The 20,545-nt window shown below is 48.2% G+C and overlaps 7 protein-coding genes across 7 annotated transcripts; 4 read left to right on the top strand and 3 right to left on the bottom strand.

Moving 5' to 3' along the window:
- Nucleotides 1-1,292: 1,292 nt before the first annotated feature.
- On the top strand, nucleotides 1,293-2,899 carry N7458_000544 (uncharacterized protein; the record flags this gene model as incomplete). Its single annotated transcript, XM_056903938.1, has 5 exons — nucleotides 1,293-1,424; nucleotides 1,475-1,736; nucleotides 1,797-1,988; nucleotides 2,046-2,434; nucleotides 2,486-2,899. The coding sequence occupies 5 exons, from the start codon at nucleotides 1,293-1,295 to the stop codon at nucleotides 2,897-2,899; spliced, it is 1,389 nt and encodes a 462-aa protein (XP_056771705.1).
- Nucleotides 2,900-7,045: 4,146 nt separating this feature from the next.
- On the top strand, nucleotides 7,046-8,090 carry N7458_000543 (uncharacterized protein; the record flags this gene model as incomplete). The annotated part of the gene is made up of 2 exons (XM_056903937.1): nucleotides 7,046-7,548; nucleotides 7,613-8,090. The coding sequence occupies 2 exons, from the start codon at nucleotides 7,046-7,048 to the stop codon at nucleotides 8,088-8,090; spliced, it is 981 nt and encodes a 326-aa protein (XP_056771704.1).
- A 273-nt stretch (nucleotides 8,091-8,363) lies between these two features.
- Nucleotides 8,364-10,298, bottom strand: N7458_000542 (uncharacterized protein; the record flags this gene model as incomplete). Its single annotated transcript, XM_056903936.1, has 5 exons — nucleotides 8,364-8,386; nucleotides 8,824-9,586; nucleotides 9,650-9,862; nucleotides 9,929-10,174; nucleotides 10,224-10,298. The coding sequence occupies 5 exons, from the start codon at nucleotides 10,296-10,298 to the stop codon at nucleotides 8,364-8,366; spliced, it is 1,320 nt and encodes a 439-aa protein (XP_056771703.1).
- A 567-nt stretch (nucleotides 10,299-10,865) lies between these two features.
- Nucleotides 10,866-12,083, top strand: N7458_000541 (phosphotransferase family protein; the record flags this gene model as incomplete). The annotated part of the gene is made up of 3 exons (XM_056903935.1): nucleotides 10,866-10,955; nucleotides 11,022-11,291; nucleotides 11,391-12,083. The coding sequence occupies 3 exons, from the start codon at nucleotides 10,866-10,868 to the stop codon at nucleotides 12,081-12,083; spliced, it is 1,053 nt and encodes a 350-aa protein (XP_056771702.1).
- A 1,788-nt stretch (nucleotides 12,084-13,871) lies between these two features.
- Nucleotides 13,872-14,847, top strand: N7458_000540 (uncharacterized protein; the record flags this gene model as incomplete). Its single annotated transcript, XM_056903934.1, has 3 exons — nucleotides 13,872-13,987; nucleotides 14,058-14,372; nucleotides 14,433-14,847. The coding sequence occupies 3 exons, from the start codon at nucleotides 13,872-13,874 to the stop codon at nucleotides 14,845-14,847; spliced, it is 846 nt and encodes a 281-aa protein (XP_056771701.1).
- A 2,749-nt stretch (nucleotides 14,848-17,596) lies between these two features.
- Nucleotides 17,597-17,830, bottom strand: N7458_000539 (uncharacterized protein; the record flags this gene model as incomplete). Its single annotated transcript, XM_056903933.1, has 1 exon — nucleotides 17,597-17,830. One exon carries the CDS (start codon nucleotides 17,828-17,830, stop codon nucleotides 17,597-17,599), a length of 234 nt encoding a protein of 77 aa, XP_056771700.1.
- An 870-nt stretch (nucleotides 17,831-18,700) lies between these two features.
- On the bottom strand, nucleotides 18,701-19,831 carry N7458_000538 (SDR family NAD(P)-dependent oxidoreductase; the record flags this gene model as incomplete). Its single annotated transcript, XM_056903932.1, has 3 exons — nucleotides 18,701-18,954; nucleotides 19,034-19,271; nucleotides 19,337-19,831. The coding sequence occupies 3 exons, from the start codon at nucleotides 19,829-19,831 to the stop codon at nucleotides 18,701-18,703; spliced, it is 987 nt and encodes a 328-aa protein (XP_056771699.1).
- Nucleotides 19,832-20,545: the final 714 nt, after the last annotated feature.

Below are 20,545 nucleotides of genomic sequence, written 5' to 3'. Positions count from 1 at the left end.
AACCGTGAAACAAAAAAGTGTTCCACCACACGTCGAAATTATAGCTACTGAACGAGAGGCTTGTATTCGCAATGCGGCTTATCATAATGATGACGATGTTTCTCTTGGCGTAGCCATATACATACAAGGTTCCGATGTTTACAGTCGGCGATAGCGTTAATGGAAAGCCCTCTCTTCCACGCAAAAACATTACCATCACCTAAGATTACCTTATACTAGATGCAAATGGCCATCTCATATCTCTCTTCGTGATAGTGAAAGGGAAGTATATATTCACCAATTTCACCTATGCTGGTTACCGAAACAATTTATTTGGCGACTGCTTTACGCACGAAGAAATAAAATTGACGATTGATCCTCTATGACCAGAATAGGCTGTGAGCCGTTTTTAAGTTTCGCGGGCAAAGCAGACGTAATTGAATCTCTTTGAATAGCCTGCAAGTTCGTGAAAATCCCACTGATCTAGAGCGATAATATAAAACGCTTGGCGGAAGACCAATCGCACCTACGCTATCGTTCCTAAATGCATGTTCCAAACTAGTGTAGAGGCATTTGTACTGGAGACTATTAGAGATAACCGGTCCAATCAACCAATATTGGTAGGCTTTGATGATTACGCTTTTCTTTTCCCATCAAGGCTACCTCCGAACCGGAGATCACGGAACTTCCGGCTTGTGGAGATACTCCGTTTCAACCTTGTCATGGTGATGCTGGATTGTTGAGATCAGCCTTCGTTTGCGTATTGAGAATACGATGAATTTTCTTTATTGAATGGCCTACCTTCTCAATAGATGATTTCTCTTACGTGATGAATATCTCAAATTCCGAGTGTCAAATTGTGGGGTATCTGGGGTTCGAGGCGGAGACTGTTCATAACGGCGCCGCAGTAGATAACAATACTGAAAACTTAAGCTGGCAAAGGGGGCAGATCGAATACCAATGTAACGTTTAATTCCTGGTTCTCCCGGTTATTCTGAGATATGGATCGAAGATTTTGGCCTCTCAGAGATCGTCGTGGTAGCTTCGATTCATAGGTAACAAAGTCAAAATCCCTGAGGGTGTTGTATGAGGCTTTTTAGTGCAATTACGTGTGCAGCTTTCAAGCGTAAAGGTATAATTTGCCACGATATTGGATTTTAGCTTATGCATTGACACGGGAGTAGAGATATCTTTACCCCGGAGCAGACAAAAGCTGGAAAAAAAATTACATAAATACGACTTGACTCCCCCTCCAAGGATACTCCTTCTATACTCTACTAAAACATCACACTTACTTGGCACAACATAACAACATGAATGAGAAGAACAACAAAGAAGAGTGCACCCTATTCTCTTCGCCAACTGAGGAGGTGCAACACGGAGCTACCGTGACTGACGATGCCGTCTTCGGAGTCATCTCAGAGGATGGACCCAACTATCGCAATGTATGTATGCCTCAACGTCGATGAATTTTTGAAATCTGACCACCACTCAGTTGGGATGGATGGGAACATCCATACTTATGATGAAAACGCAAATCGGACTGGGCGTGTTGTCAATCCCGTCCGCTTTCGACGCATTAGGCCTCGTTCCAGGGGTAATCTGCTTGATCATCATTGCTGTTACCATGAGTTGGTCCGGTTATATGGTCGGTGTCTTTAAGCTGAACCACCGCGAAGTGTATGGTATAGATGACGCGACTGGGCTGATATTTGGTCCGATTGGTCGGGAGATTCTGGGAATAGGATTATCCCTTTGTAAGAGATTCACCAGGAAAAGCTAGTGGAATAGTATGCTAACAGGTGATATGTGAATAGTCTTGATTTTCTGTGGTGCTTCCGGTATTTTAGGCCTCTCTATCGCTTTGAATGCAGTCTCGAATCATGGAGCATGTACTGCTGTATTTGTTGCAGTCGCTGCTATTGTGGTCCTTGGCCTCGCTAGTATTCGAACCCTGGACCGAATAAGTGTGCTAGCGTGGGTTGGTCTGGCATGTATGCTTACTTCTAGTAAGTGATATCCAGACGAGTTATATGTGAGAATGAGTTCTAATGGAAGTACTATAGTCTTTATTGTGACGATTGCCGTGGGAATTCAAGACCGCCCCGACGCTGCGCCTCCAGGCCCTTGGGTGTCTGACTATAAGATTGTGAATTCTCCAAGTTTCACTGATGGTATCTCAGCTATTTCACAGTTCATCTTCGCCTACGCTGGCACACCTTTCTTCTTCCCAATTGTATCCGAAATGCGCGATCCTCGTCACTACGCAAAATCATTAACGGTCTGCCAAACTGTTGTGACTGTTACCTACATTACGATTGGAACGGTGGTTTATTATTTTTGCGGATCTTATGTCTCATCGCCCGCTCTTGGCTCTGCTGGAACGTTGATCAAACGGATTGCCTATGGGATTTCTCTTCCGGGGCTGTTTGTCACCTCAACTATCAGCACTCACGTGAGATTATGCCTTTTCCCTCGAAGAATATGTCACCTAACAGATAGGCAGATGGCAAGCAAGTACATTTTCCTTCGCTTCATGCGAGGGTCTAAGCATCTTACTGCAAATACGCTTGCGCACTGGGCGACCTGGCTGGCTTGCGTATTCGCCGTAATTGTGGTCGCGTATATTATTGCAAGCGGAATTCCGATTTTCGGGAGCCTCATATCTTTGGTTGGGGCCCTTCTAGGGACAGTGCAGTGTTTCCAGCCAGCAGGTTGTATGTGGTTATATGATAATTGGAGCAAGCGAAAGGAGCAGCGGTCACTTCAATGGATATTTATGGTATGCTATAGCATATTCATGATCGTGATTGGCACATTCTTGATGGTCGGTGGCACGTACGGTGCAGTGGTTGGAATCATTGCCTCTCTGAAGGCTGATGGAACGTCGGGTACTTGGTCTTGTGCTGATAACTCTTAGCCTGAAGCCAGTATACTTTCTCAGTCTATCTGCTTCAAACACGTGTCATTGAGGCTGGTGATAAGGGAGCTATCAAAAGACAAAATTTTATATCATGGAACATTGTTAAGGCTGATTTGAGCAATATGATCTAGTCTATTCGAAGAAATTGTAGACTCATTCTCCATGCACAATTCCATTGTCTCCAGCGAGTAAGATAAAACGCTCGCAAAAGTCCTTCTTTTTCCCATCTACCTTTGTTTTTCGCACCCTGCCGAGTTGAAGAGATTACCCCTACGTGAGCAGCCTCGAAAGAACAAGGCTCATCTCGGTTAGAGGTTACCAAAATATATTTTGCATGCCGGTATTATCACGTTTTGCTCCCATTAAACTACATAATCCAGGGCTGACGTCAGTTGATTAGTGCTCCTGGAAGACGTATTTTTTCGGGAAATAGCTCCCAACCGTACTCCGTACATCATTTGATCCCACCATGCTTGACACCTACCAATCATAAGCGAGCGTTTCCTCCGTAGATGGTGAGGGGCAAAACGCCCTCCCGTTACGGCCCGTGTTACAAGTCAAGCGAGAAGAGGACGGAAGTCTCAATTCGGTACTGTCTGCGAAAGAATCAAGTCTAGAGAAGGGAGAAGGAAAGGAGAAGGAAAGGAGAAGGAGATGCGTGGTGGGAAGTAGGCCTTCAACCCCCCCCCCCCGGGGAACTTCCCTTTCGGAAGGCCTTCCCAGCAAACATCGTACTTGCCAGTTCGTTACAGGCTGCCAATCTTCTACATCCGTCACACCAGCCCGCCTTCGAAATTTGCAGGGGATTATGCAAATGTAGAAATAACTGTTTTTGTCTGACCTGGGGTGTAATGTCGATGTATGACATCAGCCGAAAGTAGCAATGGTAGCGAGACATGTATCCGGTATGCATGTAAACATTTTCAACTGATCCTGTAGCAGCGAGGCTAGGTGGAAATAGTCACAGTCCCTACTGGGTGTGGCACCATTTCAAGTGTCTAAATTTCATCATGATCAGCGATATCAGATACTGCCAGCCTATACCTAAGATGGCATCATTCCGTCTCGATTGTTCTAAAGCTTAACCGATGCATCCGTCTTTGAGGATTTTACTGAGCAGCTTCTACAGCATTGTGTGGGAAGTGACCCAAGCCAAAGTCTGTGTTAGTCATGGAAAACCGATCCTTTCATAATCCCGACCGAATAGATGTGTTCAGAAGTCGGGGTAGAGCTGGTTTACTCCAATAAGCTGCTCTCATGGGCGCATCTATATTGTATCGTCTTGGTCCACTTACTGTACAGAAGACATCCTGTCGGAACGAAGAACTCTCATTCTTAATGCTATATGGCACTCTGGCGTCAAGTTCCATGACTTGATAACATGGAAGCAAAAATACTTTTGTGAGATCCTTCAGCTGCGGGTCAGGAGGGATTCTGCAGCTGGGAAGTTAACCTACAGCTCACGAGGTTTTTTTTTTTTTTTGAAAAATCTAAAATACGGAACAGGCATTGTTCACTCGAGTGAAACATATTGCAAGGAGACATCCCACAGCTTCTTGGCACTGGTGGCATCAAATGCATGTGGACCATAGCCTGGTGCCCAGATTCCCCCTGCGGGATCATGCGCAGATGAAATCTGGCAGTTTTCCAAGTACCTGCCCCCTTCACCTTCGAGATCCTTCGAGACAACTGCCCACACACTAGTAGCTGCACCCTGGGCTGGGTTCATGAAGCTGGCCATAAGCTTTGGGTCCTTGTTTATGGCTTGGATCTCCTCCTCGGACATGTGCTGCCCCAGGTTGGTTGTAACTGCCCCTGGGTGAACGCTGAATGCGTGGAGTCCCTCGGTCCCATAGCGCCTCTCGATTTCGTTTGCAGTCCACAAATTTGCGGTTTTGCTCTGCCCATACGCCTGCATGGCGTCAAACTTGCCATCGGAGTTGATATCTTCGAAATTGACAGAAGAGAATTTGTGCCCAGTCGAGGAAAGAATAACTACTCTTGATTGGAGTGACAGCGTGGATGCCGAGAGGAGAGCTGGCATCAGGAGGTTAATCAAGAGAAAGTGTGAAAGGTGGTTCACTCCAAACTGAAGCTCGAAGCCGTCCTGCGTGGTCTCTTTGCGGGTCATCATGACGCCCGCGTTTGCAACCAAGAAGTGCAACCGGCTGTTCTGAGCCAGAAACGCTGAAGCACAGCTCCGAACGCTCTCAAGAGACTCCTGGTCAAGCTGAAGAAGGTGGACATTCGGAGATACTGCAAGTTCCCCAATGGCATTCTTTAACTTTTCGAGATTTCGTGCTGTTAGATATAGTTTCGCGCCAGTCATCGACAACGCTTTGGCGGTCTCGACTCCGATACCCGAAGAGCAACCTGTGATCAAGACCACCTTGTCCGCCCATTTTCCAATGAGACCTTCGTCTCGGACAATCTGTTCAGCTGTCGGGCGCTCATCCCCGGGGCCACTTGGATGAGCATAAGATGCAGCGTATCGAGGTGTCATGATGGTAGTTTAGGCGATGTAAAAGTATGGGAAAGTAGGTTCTGATAGAGCGTAGAAGACTTTGTGTTTTTGCCGAGAACAAATGAGAGTGGACTGATCTGCCTTGTATATTCAGAGAGAAGAACGAAGGGATGCTTTGGTTTACAGAGCGAAGGCTTCCGTGGTACTCGAGGCGAGCTGCACGGTGAATTCTCGCGAATCAGGAACTATTGCCTCCTCGTAAGTGGGGTAGAGCTGGACCCACCACATTCAGAATAAATAAAGATTGCTCAAATTACCTCTATTTAAGGTTGCGCTAATGCAGCTGGGTGACGGTCCTTGTCATCAACCGCACACTCAAAAGTCCGAAGCTATGGGGCTTCCCCAAAGCGGTTAGAACGATGTCATCAAACGGGGGATGATTGGACCGGGATTACCGATCCGAAAATAAGGAAGAGATTGCAGAATCGTTTGACTAAGAGAGAGTCGTAAATCCACCTTTCCTCTATCAATAGCGGTATCTAACTCCTCCCATCTAGGCAAGCGCCGAAAACGCTATACGGCAGACTGGATGATTGCCTGGATTGGACCTTTAAGTTCGACGATCTAGACCTAGGAAATACATTATGCCCGCGTAAGCCACTATCCAAATTGCCGAATTAGGTGCAGCGTATTGGTTGCCAAGACTGCTACCGGAATACTCAGATCCGTAGATCCATGGCAGCCAAACTACCATAACTGGTGTTAGTAATTCAGAGGCATCAGTATGCTGATGCACTGGAAAGTGTAGAAATGAGAGGATATACAAATAAACTCCTGGGGCACTTTTAGTGAATAAATATATCCGCTTGCAACCAGACACGAATCAACCAGTGCTTGACTTCTTTATTCTGCTTTGCCCGGCCACTTTAGATCCATATTTACTAAGTATGTAAAGTCGCTGAGATTAGCTACCCCGTACTAATCAGGTAGCTGTCGTTGCTTATGTGCTCGCGTAAGCCACTTTCAACATTACCTAATTCGGCTAAGGATATAGTTTGCCAAGACTGGGTCCACCAGCTGTAATTACCGGGATCCATAGGTCCATTGTAACCAGCTACCATGACCAGCGTTGATAGTTTAGAGGAATACGTATACTGACGATACTGACGAATTGAAAAAGGGCAGAAAAGAGATTAGTTAGTATAAAAAGGTGTTAGCATGTGTGTGTAGACCCACTGCCTACATGCATGTATGGTTGCCCACAGCGGGGTAATTGGATCAATGCGATTGACCGACATGTTGATCCTCAACGATTATTGAAGAGAATCCTAACATTCTCTTTCCTATAAAGATTGTCATGTTTCCTAGTTAGAAAGACTGCAAGACTGCAAGATTTTAAGATTGTAAGATTGCAAGGCCAGACTTGATAACCTTCCTTCTTCCTTCCTTCTCAATTGAATTGTTGAATCCAGTAGACTAGCCTGCTGTTCAACCACGCACCTTCAAGAGTAGTTAACTTTACTGCTTGATACTCGACCGGAGTAGTGTGTCATTGTTTCACCATTTCACCCGTTCCGTCCCTCAAAAGGTCACCTCGTCGGGCCGAAAACGTCTGCTTGCAGTAAGACTCCTCTGAATCAACCAGTGCTTGACTTCTTTGCTCACTGCCGAAGAACAACATGGCTCCTAACCTTCCCACTCGTCAACTTGGAAAAAATGGTCCCCAGATCACAGCTCTGGGATACGGTGCCATGGGGCTCTCCGCGTTCTATGCACCCGCTGCACCCGATGAGGAACGCCTGCAGTTCCTAGACTATGTCTACACCAGCGGCATACTCAACTGGGATACTTCAGACGTGTACGGAGATAGCGAAGATCTCCTTGGGAAATGGTTCGCCAAAACCGGGAAACGGAGTGAGATCTTTCTTGCGACAAAGGGCGGTGCCGGTGTCGACGACGAAGGCAAAGCTCTCGTTCGGAGCGATCCTGAGTACATCAAAGGGGCTTGTGATAGAAGTCTGAAGAGACTAGGTCTTGACTCTGTCGATCTGTATTACATCCACCGCTTGGATAAGGTCACTCCGATCGAGAAGACTGTTGCTGCTATGGTGGAGCTGAAGAACCAGGGCAAGATCAGGTACTTGGGACTGTCAGAGTGCTCTGCAAGCACTCTCCGTCGCGCGTGAGTGAGAACCAACTCAAATTTTGCAAATCCCAAGACTTTTTTGACCATAGTATGACCTCAGTTGCATGGTCCACCATATTGCAGCAGTCCAAATCGAATACAATCCTTTCAGCCTCGACATTGAGCAAAATGGCCTGTTGACCACGTGTCGTGAACTTGGTGTGGCAGTGGTCTGCTATGCACCTCTTGGACGGGGCTTCCTGACAGCGCACATTAAATCGCCCGATGATTTCCCTGAAGGAGATATCCGTCGTTTGCTCCCGCGGTTCTCTCCAGAAAACTTCCCTCGGAACCTCAAGATCGTGGATGCATTAGAGGACATCGCTAGAGCTAAGGGGGTCAGTGTCAGCGCACTCACTCTTGCGTGGCTTTTGGCTCAGGGACATGATATCATCCCAATCCCTGGAACAACAAAGCCTAAGAACCTGGATACTAACATTCAGGCTTTATCAATTACTCTTGCCCCAGAAGAAAACAGAAGGATCAGAGAAGTCGTGGAAGCTGCTGGTGTCTCTGGCGGGAGATACCATACTGCGTAAGTGCTCCTGGCGTTAAACCGCTCTCAATTCCACATTAACATTGTTCAATCAACAGGTGGGATGACTCATTCGCTGATACACCCGAGCTGTAAACGAAAAACAGTGAGCGATCCAGACTTCTGGCCGACATGGCAAATTTGGTATCTCTTTCCAGTGCAGATTGGGTATTTTTTTCTGGCCTCGTAGTCTTGACACTGATATCTCTAAGGCTGAAATTCTCGAACCTTCATTCTTTATCTGTATCTTTACGATGTTTCATTACTGAATGGAAACTTACGAGTGATGTTGTAAATCGACTTTGGTTTACCAGTCCACGTAATTATTGGTAAAATACATGAGTACTGAGTAGCTGACAAAAGCAATAGTAAAGGGTTGTCTGTTTCTAAGATGTTATGTTTTTACTGTTTAACAACTCCTTCCGTTGAGGGCTAGGTTTTGCATCTAGTGAAGAGGGGAAGCTCAAGGCAGCCTGGTCGACACAGGCAGCTCGAGGCACGAGAGCGAGATAAGGGTCACAGGCAGAGGAATAACAATACCAAACAGCGAAGCTGCCGTAAGAGAGGTAACAAGAGGACGGAATCACACGGTCGATAAATGCCCTATCAAACAGTGGGTCTAGCTGCTTTAGCAGAAGAATTGAAGAAAGTTCATGCTCTGTGAGATTACTGTATCTGTGATATCATCTCCTACAGATGGCTCTTGGCCGCGATAAATCCGGCAGCCGCCAACAAACGTTGTCCCTCAGCACGCTGCCAGTCCAGCTTCGCGGCGATGGCATCCTTGCGGGCGCGGTTCTCGCGACGGCCAAGCTGCAGCAAATGGACCTCGTCCGGCCCGTCGGCAATGCGCAAGGCGCGGCTCATGGCCCACATGTTAGCGAGAGGGGTATCCTGGCAGACACCAGCCGCGCCATAGGCCTGGATGGCACGGTCGATAACGGCTAGGGCCGTCTGGGGCACGAGGACCTTGGCCTGGGCGATCTCCTTGAGAGCAGACTTGGCGTCACCCTGGTCAATCTTGATAGCAGCATTAAGGACAATGAGACGGGCGGCATCGATCTCGATCCGTGAACGGGCAACCCACTCGAGGATAACGCCGTGGGCCGACAGGCTCTTCCCGAAGGTCTTCCTACTATCGTCATTGATGCGGGCGATCAGCCACTCGAGGGCCTTTTCCGCGGCACCAATGGTTCGCATGGCAATGTGGATGCGGCCGGGGCCTAGACGGCCCTGGATAATCTCGAAGCCTCGGCCCTCGCCTAGCACCATGGCGGAGGCGGGGACGCGCACGTTCTCAAATGTGATATGGCCGTGGCCGTGCGGAGCGTCGTCATAACCGTAGACAGACAACATGCGATGCACAGTGATGCCAGCAGCGTTGGCGGGGACAAGGATGACAGATTGCTGGCGGTATGGATCCTGCTGTGAAAGATCAGATTTACCCATCACGAGGTAGACCTGGCAACGGGGATCACCAGCGCCGGAGGACCACCATTTCTACCACTTTCCATTAGTATCGATATACATATACATATACGGGTATAGGGTAGAGAAATATACCGATCCATTCAGCACATATTCGTTGCCCTCCCGGCGAATGCTCAACTGTATGTTGGTGGCATCACTCGAGGCAACATCCGGTTCAGTCATGAGGAAGGCTGAGCGGATCTTGCCCTCGAGTAACGGGGCCAGCCATTCGCGCTTCTGGGCTTCATTGCCGTATTTGGCCAGTACCTCCATATTACCAGTATCGGGGGCAGCGTTATTTGTAGCCTGAATTAACGATTAGTCTTGGCCCGAATCCTCCTTAGAGAGAAGGGGCTGATGAGAATAATCTACCTCCGAGGCCAGTTTACTCTTGCCTAGGTACTCAGCCATCAAACCATACTCAAGATTGGTGAAGCCAGCGCCCTGAGAGAAGCGGTTCTTGGGTAGGAACATGTTCCACAGGCCGAGGGAGCGAGCCTTAGCTTTGAGTGTGCCCATGACGGCAGGATTGCTGGTCCATCGTTGCTCGCCCTGTCCGAGTTGGGCTCGAAATATGGGTTCGGCTGGGATACAGTCTTTTTCGACAAATTGTTCGACCTGATATGGTTATTATACTAGAAAATGGGTGAAATAGAGGGGGAAATACCAAGTCAAGGGTCATTTTGGCCCGGTCACTGACGAAGTGCTGAACGACCAGAGGTATCTGAGATGAGGCAGGCATTCTTATCAATATAAGTGTGATAAATAGGGAACCTAGAGAAATCCGTCCAAGAGAGAAAAAGGGAATGAGAAGAGAACGTGTAAGTAGTATTATTGAAGATGTTATATCATTTGGACTGCCGAGGAACTATGGGGTTTCTGAAGGGTGTCTCGGCAAACAAAGTTGAGCCTCGGCCAAATGGATAATGTTCAACAGCCCATCTAATGGCTTCCGTCCCGGCCCTATGGTCATGGTTCCTCATTTATTTCTATTATCTTCACATGATTGTCTCGTGTCTTACACGTTATCCATCGTCCCTTGATGAACTTTTGTCTCGCCTCACTGACTTGTAGTGATCTTCTACACCGCAGGTACCAGTATAGTGGCGATGAGCTGTATACAGGTGCGAAGTTCTCTTCCCCATACGACGCGAAGTCGTAGAGTTTGGTGTGTGACGGAGTTTAGAGTCTACTGGGCCGAGGTTCCCCGGCTGTCGAGAGCAGATCTCGCACCTGAAACTTATATATTCAATTATTATTCTCCAAATGAACTCTTGTTGGACCATATTAGGCCGTTTCCTTTGCAGTCATGGCGGGACAAGTGCGCCAGCCGATAGACATCTCCTCGTTGGAGCGGTATATTGACCAACACGTTCCAGCCCTCAGGACTTCTCTGGATGTGAAGCAGGCGAGCTGACCTCGGATCTCTAGTTGACCTCATACCACGAACATATTTGATGTTTAGTTCGGCTTTGGTCAATCCAACCCTACCTACCAGCTTACCGCCGCTGATGGCAAGAAGGTCGTTCTCCGCAAAAAGCCTCCTGGCAAGCTACTCTCGAAAACAGCACACATGGTCGAGCGGGAGTACAAGATTATCTGTGCTCTGAGATCCACCGATGTTCCTGTTCCGGAGGTACACTGCCTCTGCGGGGATGACAGCGTGACCGGTACCCCCTTCTATATTATGGACTTCCTGGACGGGCGACATTTCACGGACCCATCGATGCCTGGAGTGAGTGCGGAGGAGAGGACTGCGCTGGACGCCGAGCACACTATCATCACATGAAATGGAGACGGTACTGACATGAACATAAAAAAATCAAGATGGAAGGATGCATTGCAGACTCTGGCCAAATTCCACTGTGTGGCCCCCAAGTCCGTCGGACTCGAGACATTCGGCAAACCGACCGGATTCTTCGACCGCCAGATCGCAACATTAACCGCCATCTCGAAGGCTCAGGCCCAGGTGGTAGACGCAGACACCAGAGAGCCCGTCGGAGAGCTCCCCCACGTCCATGACATGGTGCGTTTCTTCTCGAACAAGACCGCCCAGCCGCTGGATCGCGGTACTCTAGTACACGGCGACTACAGGATCGATAACATTATCTTCCACAAAACGGAGCCGCGTGTGATCGGGATTCTAGATTGGGAGATGGCGACGGTCGGACACCCGCTGTCAGATTTCTGCAATCTCACCAGCCCCTACATTATGGACGGGGTGGACAACCAGGTCGACCTGTTTCAGCCTGGCAAGACGCCAGGCTTACCCTCTCGCGAGGACTGCATTCGCTGGTACAGCGAGGTCGCTGGCTGGAACCCGGCCGTCGACCTGCTCTGGGGTGATGCGTTCTTCGCTTTCCGGGGCTCCGTGATCATGCAGGGCATTGCGGCCCGATTTGCAGGTCGACAGGCTAGCAGCGCCAGGGCAGTCAATTATGCGAAGAGGGCAAAGCCGTTTGCTCTCGGAGCTTGGGAGCGGGTGAAACAGGTAGAGAGGGCCGTATCAGAGAAGGGCAAGTCGTAGATGTGATCTGGCCCAATAGCTCCTTTATTCGCTCTCACAACTCCGTAAAGATGTACATATTTCCTCGCCCTGACCCCAGCCAGCTTTCGAAATGTGCAGGGGATTATGCAAATGTAGAAATAGCCTTTTTTTCTCTGACCTGGGTGTAATGTCGTGGTAAAACATCGGCCGAAAGTAGCAATGGTAGCCATACATGTATGTATCCGGTATGCATGTAAATATATCCAACTGATCCTGTAGGAGCGAGGCTAAGTGAAAATAGTCACATTAACGCGCATTCTGGAGGATCTGGTCGCGCGAAGATGATCGAAATATATTTGCCACTTTGCTTAACGTTGCTTATGCTTGAAAAGATTGGGGCCTTCGTGTCTGTCCCCCTTGTTGGAGAACAAGCCGATAAGCGAAGCTTAATCCGTGAGGATACGCTTTACTGAACATTTGGCTTAACATGACATTTATCCTAACCAAAGCTTACTCAGGGGGACTTTTTACCGGACTGGTCAGAGAGAAAGGTTCTCCCCAATCAATGCCTCGCTCAGCCCCCACAGGCGCGTCCAATTCTCGCGGTTTATAATGTGAGAATGCAATTCCTCCTCCACCACCGCATTGTTGTGTAAAAAGGCCCACGCTAGACCTAATACGCGGTATTTTTGTGCGAATAGCAAAAGGGGGTGTCATTTTAGCAGGATCCGTTTGTTTAACAACTGCAGATTATTTCCATTTCTGCGACAACTACTGGTTCCGGACACAAACGCTGTGAAATAAACCTTCGGAACATATTTTCTGATGGTGTCATAGACACCAAGCACACAGGAAGCAGGGGAGAACGAAGTCAAATTGGTCTATCTAGGAGAGTAAGAAGACGAAAAAGGAAAAGAAGAAGGAAAAGGCCTAAATAGACCTGCAAGAAGAAAGAAACAAAGGCCTGGGCCTGCAATCAGCAAACCTGCAGGGCAAAGGAAGACGAGCGCATGCACTGCCAAACGGGCAAGGTCGAGGTCGAGTCATCATTTTCTTTTCAATGAACACGTCACAGTACCCAGACAAACCATGCAATTGGTCATCCCAAGTACTGGTGTGTACTGTGTCCTCTGGAATCGACATTAACTAGGTTGTATTTTAAAAAGAGAGTTGATTCATTCATTGCTCTACTTGAGTTTCTAGACTGTAATTTGAGTTAGAATTAAGGCCAGAAATACTAATTCAGTTCATACTTCGTTACGGCCGAAACAATTTTTGTATACTAAGCTGCTATTCAGTTGACCCTAGATCGCGGCTTGGATAACTAGAGTTATGCCGAAAAGGCAGACTACATGCGACTGATTTGGCGCCAGACATTTTGTTCAGAAGGCGACATATTTGAATTTCACGTCAGGCATCTAGATAGTCGCCATCACACATATCTTTTCATACAACAGATAGCAGGCCCAGTAGAGGTAGCACTTTGCTGGGGAGGCTTGCATTCTGTTATATAGAGGATATATGGGGGTCAGATTTGCCACGTAATTTCGCGCGTTATTATAGCGAAACCGCCAAGCCCTCAATACATGACCCATGATGAGGCTGCAAGAAAATCTTACCCAAATCAAACTGTAATTAGTTTAACCTGGCGAGTTAGTTGGCAGGCCCATGCGTGGAATTATTAATTGCCGAATGTTGCGGGGTTCGCAATTCGGGAGCCTCGGTATCGGCTTCAAATATATAAGGCGCAGCAGCGGCCCTGATTTCAATTGACCACCCTTTGGTCTTCTCAATCCCCTGAATGGTCAACTATTCTTCCAAAGCAAGATGTCCGCCGTTGATCAGGTTCAACTCAACGACTTCCTCGACATCTTTTCCGTCGAGGGAAAGGTTGCTGTCGTGACTGGTGGTTCGCGTGGGCTAGGATTGCATGCAGCTTCTGGGTTCATTCCGGTCCATAACCCAATTGTATCAAATTCCGTTTGCTGATTTTTCTTATTCTTGCTATAACAGGCTCCTTCAGGCCGGCTGCTCGAAGGTGTACATCACATCCCGCAAGACGGTAGCTTGCGAAGATGCCGTCACAGCTCTCAATGCCCTTCCCAACAAGCGACCCGGCGCTCAGGCTATCTCCGTACCAGCTGACAGCTCGCGCATGAACGAGCTCGACCGTCTAGTTGCGGAAGTGCGCAAAACAACTGACCACGTCGATATCTTGTTCGCGAATGCTGGTGCGTCCTGGGGCGAGAAGTTTGACACTCATCCAGAAGCAGCCTTCTCCAGGGTTATGGACTTGAATGTCAAGAGCGTATTTTACACAATTCAGAAGTATGTGACGAACCATTATTAGCATCTACAAAGGTATTAACTAATGTATTAATGATCTAGATTCACGCCTCTCCTCACTGCAAAGGCGACCCGCGATGAGCCCTCGCGAGTGGTCATTACTGCTTCTATTGCAGGTATTGGCGTCGGCACTGTTGGGGAGAACGCGACGCCGAGCTATTCCGCTTCTAAGGCAGCTGCAATTCACCTGGCGAAGAACTTGGCGGTTGAGCTAGGCCCGCGCCATATCCTGACCAATGCCATTGCCCCAGGCTTCTATCCATCCAAGATGGCCAGTGGCCTAATTGAACTAAAGGGCGGATTGAAGCATTTTCAGGAGTGCTCGCCTAATGGTCGCCTGGGTCGTCCAGAAGATATTGCCGGTCTGGTTGTGTTTTTGAGTTCTCGGGCTTCGAGCCATTTGAACGGAGCTGTCATTGCGACGGATGGTGGTGCGGTACTTAATGGGCGGCTGTAAAGAGTTGTACTGCTAGTGTTGACATGATGTAACCTCCATTACAAATTTCCCAAGACTCCGCATCTACGTATCTATAAAACTTCCCCTCTTTACATTATCACTGGTGGCTTGCCACCCACTTAAAAATGCTGGCAGCCTCTGCTGAGTTTCGCGCGATAGTGATTTCGATACTCCTGCCCTTTACCTCGGAGCATGCCGAGGGTGGTAGACCGACCAGCCAGTAGACGGTAAAAATATATATGTAAACACGTTCGTCATGAAGTCTACCTCCCATTGACCACATAACGTTTGTCTCCGGATCGTTCCGTCCCGAAATCTCCGCAACTGCGGCAATCTGCTACTCTCATGTATTAGGCCTGCGCCATGAATCTACTCGAAACATGAAAGGCGAAAAACCCGATGTAAGGACTGGGTATGCTAGGAGCCCAACTCGAGAAGGAGACTTTGCACCAAATGCAAGCAACTACGATTCAGATGACGGAACAGATCTGGAGGAGGACAAAGGGTGCTCTTCAGGTTCGTTATAGTACGAAGCTCAACGACCGAGGAACTTGAAGTCTCACGGGAGATCGGAGTGGAAGGGTTACATGCCCTGCAGCTGTGGCTGCGGTTCCGCAAGAGGCGTATGGGCTACCCTCTAGGTCACGAATGCCGCGAGAGGAAGAACATAAATGCGGGCCTCGCAGTTTGCTTATCAACTTCATCACATGCATGCAACCAACAAAGGCTAAGCTCTACCTCACCATATCTCGAGAAAATCAAAGAAGAAACAGGCAATCCGCATTTTATGCGCACCTCTTAAGATGATTGATAATCAATTGTTCGTAATAACATTCCCTGTTTATTTTTTTCTGTCAGCTTATTGTGAGTGCCCTTTTGTACCATAGCCTGTATCATTAAGTTGTACGGTAGTAAAAAGGGGATGTCCAAATATTAACTAACTCTCGGAGTGCTGATTCTAGAAGAATTGGGTGTCCTTACCGATTCCTGTCCAAGGTAACTATGCTCCCATCCCTAAATAACGTGCTTACACAGGAGTGTGCATAGTGTTATACTAACCTCGGAGCCGGAAGAAATTTTGCGGGTTAAATCCGTCTGAAATTATTGACGCAAAGGATACTTAACTGACTAGTGAAACAGGAAGTGCTCACCGTTGCACACCGGGTCGAGATACCAAAAGGTGTCCAGCGATCAAGATTAGAGCAGAGCGACCGCGGCGCCGGGGAAAAACGAGAGACATCATATCAATAAATCATCATATTGGAGTTGTGTTCCATGAAGTTCTCCAGTGCACTATTTAAGTTAGTTAATACCAGAAAAAATTCAATACCTCATGCTGGTCTAAACCAGCATAACTCATTGACGTTTTCGGAAGCCGGACTTTAAAGAGAAACGTGGTAGAATCAAAACAAATGTGTAAAAAACCTAGCTCTCGATGGAAGGAAATATTGAACAGTAACTACATAACATCTTAGAAACAAAACCAAAGAGTTCAACAAAGTCGACGAGGGACGCTGGTCGTCCAGAAGTCATCATTTTGTAAGCAGAAAAGGGAGCCTCTCGATGCCAATACTAATGAGATCATCCCAAGATCGGATTCACCCGAGGGTCCAAGATGGCACCAGCTTCAGAAGCAGCGCTTTTCACTCCTGCGCGACTAGGTTTTCTGTTCTTCCAAAATTGTCTGCGAAACGAATTGAAGAGTTATGACCCAATAGCCGATGCAGACGTATTCAGAGTAGACTGAGATCGGCCGGTCTCGCTCGATCTTGTGCGATGTGTGCAAGAGGAGGAAGGACGCATGCGAATCGGTACGCTTTCACTGTCGTGGCCCTGAACTGGTTGCTAACAGGGAAATAGGTCCCGAGTGTTATAGTTGGCGATGCAAGGCCGTTTCACGGTCTTCTTGAGCTTGCCGATGAGGTCAGTCAGGTGTACTTGCGTTACTACACCCTGCTGGCATGCAAGCGGTGCTCGTCGTGGGCGATGACGGTGCGAACAGTGCTACCCTCTGAGGCGTGAACTCAGCTGACGTTGCAAGGGAGGCCAGTCGGGAGTTAGGGAATGCGTTTGTGCCGCCCTGACTGCCCACTAGTCAGAGCACCTTCTCACAAGGGCATAGCACACGTTGAAACTAAGGATATCCCTATATCGGCACTGAATTGAGGCTAATGCAAAGGGTAGAAGAAGCAAAGGGTGTATGACAAGAAGTTTGTTGCCAGCAGGCAGGGATAGGTCGCCCACTTCATTCCGCTGGTGAGTCGCGCCGACACGTATCTTCGTTTAGAGGATGGCGACGCTGGATTCGTCCTTTGAAACTGCGCCATTGGGTTATTTTCTGACAATATTGTTGCCGACATGGTTGCGGATGGGATACCAGCACAATCTGTCGGACTTTCAGTCGTATCACCTACTATATTTTGATGAATCTGCATGTGATAAACGTGTTGGGTTCAGACGTATAGGTTGGGCACCACTTGGCCAAGCTTCTTTGCAAGTAACACAGTTCCACCGTAATCAGTAATATCAAATACTGCCTGCGTATGCCTAGGATAGGATTGTCCTCTGTAATATCTTCCACCTTCTACAAATGCCACCGTGTTTGAGGGCTTCATTACTCAGATGCTCCCGCATTGCGGAAGAGGGCCATAACTTAATCTGTCCAGGTCAGCAATGTGGTCGATTTTCGGGATATCGTCCAAACTGTTCACCGCTCTGTGGATATCCTTTAGATCGCCGAGATCCATCTTTAGGAATCCAGTAGCCACATTGGGATGATCTTCTCGACGATGGGCTCGACACGAGACTCTGACCTCGCAGACAAGATCAGCAAGGCAGGGTTCACATTGCTCAGCTGCAGTGCAAGTTCGCCTGCGATGGAGTCCTTTGAGACACCGGTGATGAAAATCGTCTTGCCTGCTAGACGAGTGCCATATCTCTCGAGGATTGCCTCAGATGGAAGTATATTTTGCTCGGAGAGCATCTTGACTAGTGCTGGCAAATTAAGAGGAAAACGATGTTCCGAGACAGATCGGTAGGAGAGACAAGAGATAACGGATACAAATCAATTCAACAGGCGCTCGATCTGATTTAAATATAAATTCCAAACTATGCTGTCTATGCCGACTTTCCGTGAATTCTGTTCTCTTTTGCCTTTAAAGAAAACCCCGGCATCAGCTCCAATTATCAACCCAAACGGACCGAAAAGCGGACAGAATCTGGCCGCTGGGTCGGCACCTACGCTATAGATTCAGCACAAGTTTTTCTCGCAGTCGAATCTTCGATTTTTGCGTCACTCTTAGGCCAGATCTCACAGCGTCGTACCAGTTACACCCAAGGAAAACAAGTTTCTCAGTTTGATTTGAAGAAACTCCATAGATTTAGTACAGCATATCACGGTACGTGGCAATCGCCACTACCATGAAGTGCCTAGCTAAGAGCCAATATCTCTATCCAACTCAAGCAACTCACGCTGATAGTCGGAGGGCATATCGCCACTTGAGCTGTGCAAATGCCCGGCCAACACAGAATCCATTAGGAGGAGCGTGAGAGCAAAATCCTTAATGTTCCCGATGCTCTAAATGCATTTACGCCTCTTGAACGATCTAGAGATTCACAATATGCTCATCAGCACTGCAATTGCCTCTTCGTCGCCTTAATGACCATGTTGTAGAGCAACTCATTATTCTTGCAACAAGAATTTAGCGTACGGATTTTACCTATGCCAAACGGACTTTCGGCTCTACAGATGAATACTCAAAGAGCTAGAAACAAAGCTTTGAACCATACACTCATTTGATCCCAATCTCTATTTCCTTCGAGCTCATTTGCTTCGGGCTTTATGACATCAAGATCAAGTCTTACGGCGCCTTTCCTGTAACATGGCCGACACGGCTTCAACCTGCTCAGAACTGAGCATCGGAGAGCCCATAGATTCAGACAAACCCTCAATACCAACTTTCAAGAAGTTCGCATCCTTTGCAATATGCTTCCCAACATCCCCTGATTTAATCTCTTCGATATCCCAGTTGGCCCAGACAAACCGGCCATGCAAAAATCGGGCTTCCATACTGGCAGCCCATACAGCGAAGTGACCAGCAAGATTCTCTGCACAAAGGTCAACCCATGAATGGATTCCGAATTATCTTGCCGCTCAGGAGCGTTAGGTAATTATAACTGGACGTACCGTCATCAAATGGCACATTCATGCTTGCATCCGAACCCATTCGACGAGTAACTTCTTCCGTCGCAATCGCACCAGGATGAAAGCTAATAATTTGCATATCGTCGGGGATAGTATCTTTGGCGATCTGCTGGATGAGAAGAGTACTTGCATTTTTGGTCATAGCGTACGAGGGTCGCTCTGGTGCCATCGTGTTCCACATATAGCCTGCGCACGAGGACACGTTTACCAGAAACATTCCCTGCATCGAAAGTGAGCATATTCGCATCATGACCTATTCAGCTCCTCGGCTCAGCTTTAACTAACCTTCTGCGAAGCTGGAACACTTTGCTGATAGAAGCGTATGGTAAAATCCAATGTGGACCGCACATTCGCTTCGAATGTCGCCCAAACGCCATCTAAGCCAGATTCCAGAATCGGGGCAGCCGGTCCAGATGTCGCAGCGTTCAGAACAAGGACATCCGCATGGATGTCGTCATTTTGAAGTCCGGTCCAAAACGCAGCTGCTGACGCCAAGTCCGAAATGTCGCAGATGCGGCCCTGAACTGTGCTCTTTGACCCTACTTGTTTCGCCTCCTCCACAAGTCGGACAACTGCAGAATCTACGACAGTAGGGCGGCGGCCGATAATAATAACGCATTTGGCGTTAGCAGTGATAAAACCTCGAGCGATGGCGTATCCGATACCGCTATTGCCTCCTGTTATCACAACTGTTCTTCCCTCCTGACTCAGCTCTGGGCGACTGGGAGATATGGCTGGATAGGGTTTCTTGTGGAATTGTTGAAGGTTAGGAAGACTCATTGTGGCGTTAAGTCGAAGAATGGACCATGTATCTTTACGGTATGAGTCTGGTGAGCTGGTCACGAGATAAATAATAATTACTTCTTTACAGTTCGGGGGGAGGCATTATATATTGGCAATGATATGCTAGCGATGTGTCATCACTACGTACTTATCTGCTGCTCGGTATTGCGTATTGCCGTGATCCACTTGCACGCTTTTGAAGCCAAAATTATCACCCGCGCGGACTCGAAGTATATTGAGCGGACCTGTCCGCTCCTGTCCGTAACGGACAGTGGGGCTCAACGACGGGACCGCTTCCCAGCCCGCTGCGACACCAACTCGGTGGGACATCCACTCCTTCCGTCATGGTGCCTTGCCGGCAAATAAGAAGCATTTATGCTCGGCAGGGATTGATTTATTGACAGACACTTGAAGCGGACCCCAGTAACCAAAGGGCGAGGAAGGAGGAGTGTGGCAAGTCGGCACGACGGAGAACGGCGCCTTATGGTCCTCTGAATAACCATAAACGTGGTGAAGAGTGGTGCGGCATGGGTCCTTGTGAGCGTGTCACCGGTGAGGCTGGCCAGAGCCTGTCGATCATGGGAGCGGCCTCGGGACATTAACGTCACCTACAAGAACATCCTCACTAGCCGGTAGCACTCGCGTTATGTCCAGTCCGTTAAAATGTTACCCAGGTCGGCCGACAAAGCTCTTGCTATGCTCCTGTCTGGA

The sequence above is a fragment of the Penicillium daleae genome, assembly GCF_028827525.1.
Source record: "Penicillium daleae strain IBT 16125 chromosome Unknown utg000001l_segment0_segment0, whole genome shotgun sequence".
In the NCBI taxonomy this organism is placed as follows: domain Eukaryota; kingdom Fungi; phylum Ascomycota; class Eurotiomycetes; order Eurotiales; family Aspergillaceae; genus Penicillium; species Penicillium daleae.
Note: the sequence above shows the minus strand (reverse complement) of the source record. Positions and strands in the feature narration are given on the sequence as shown.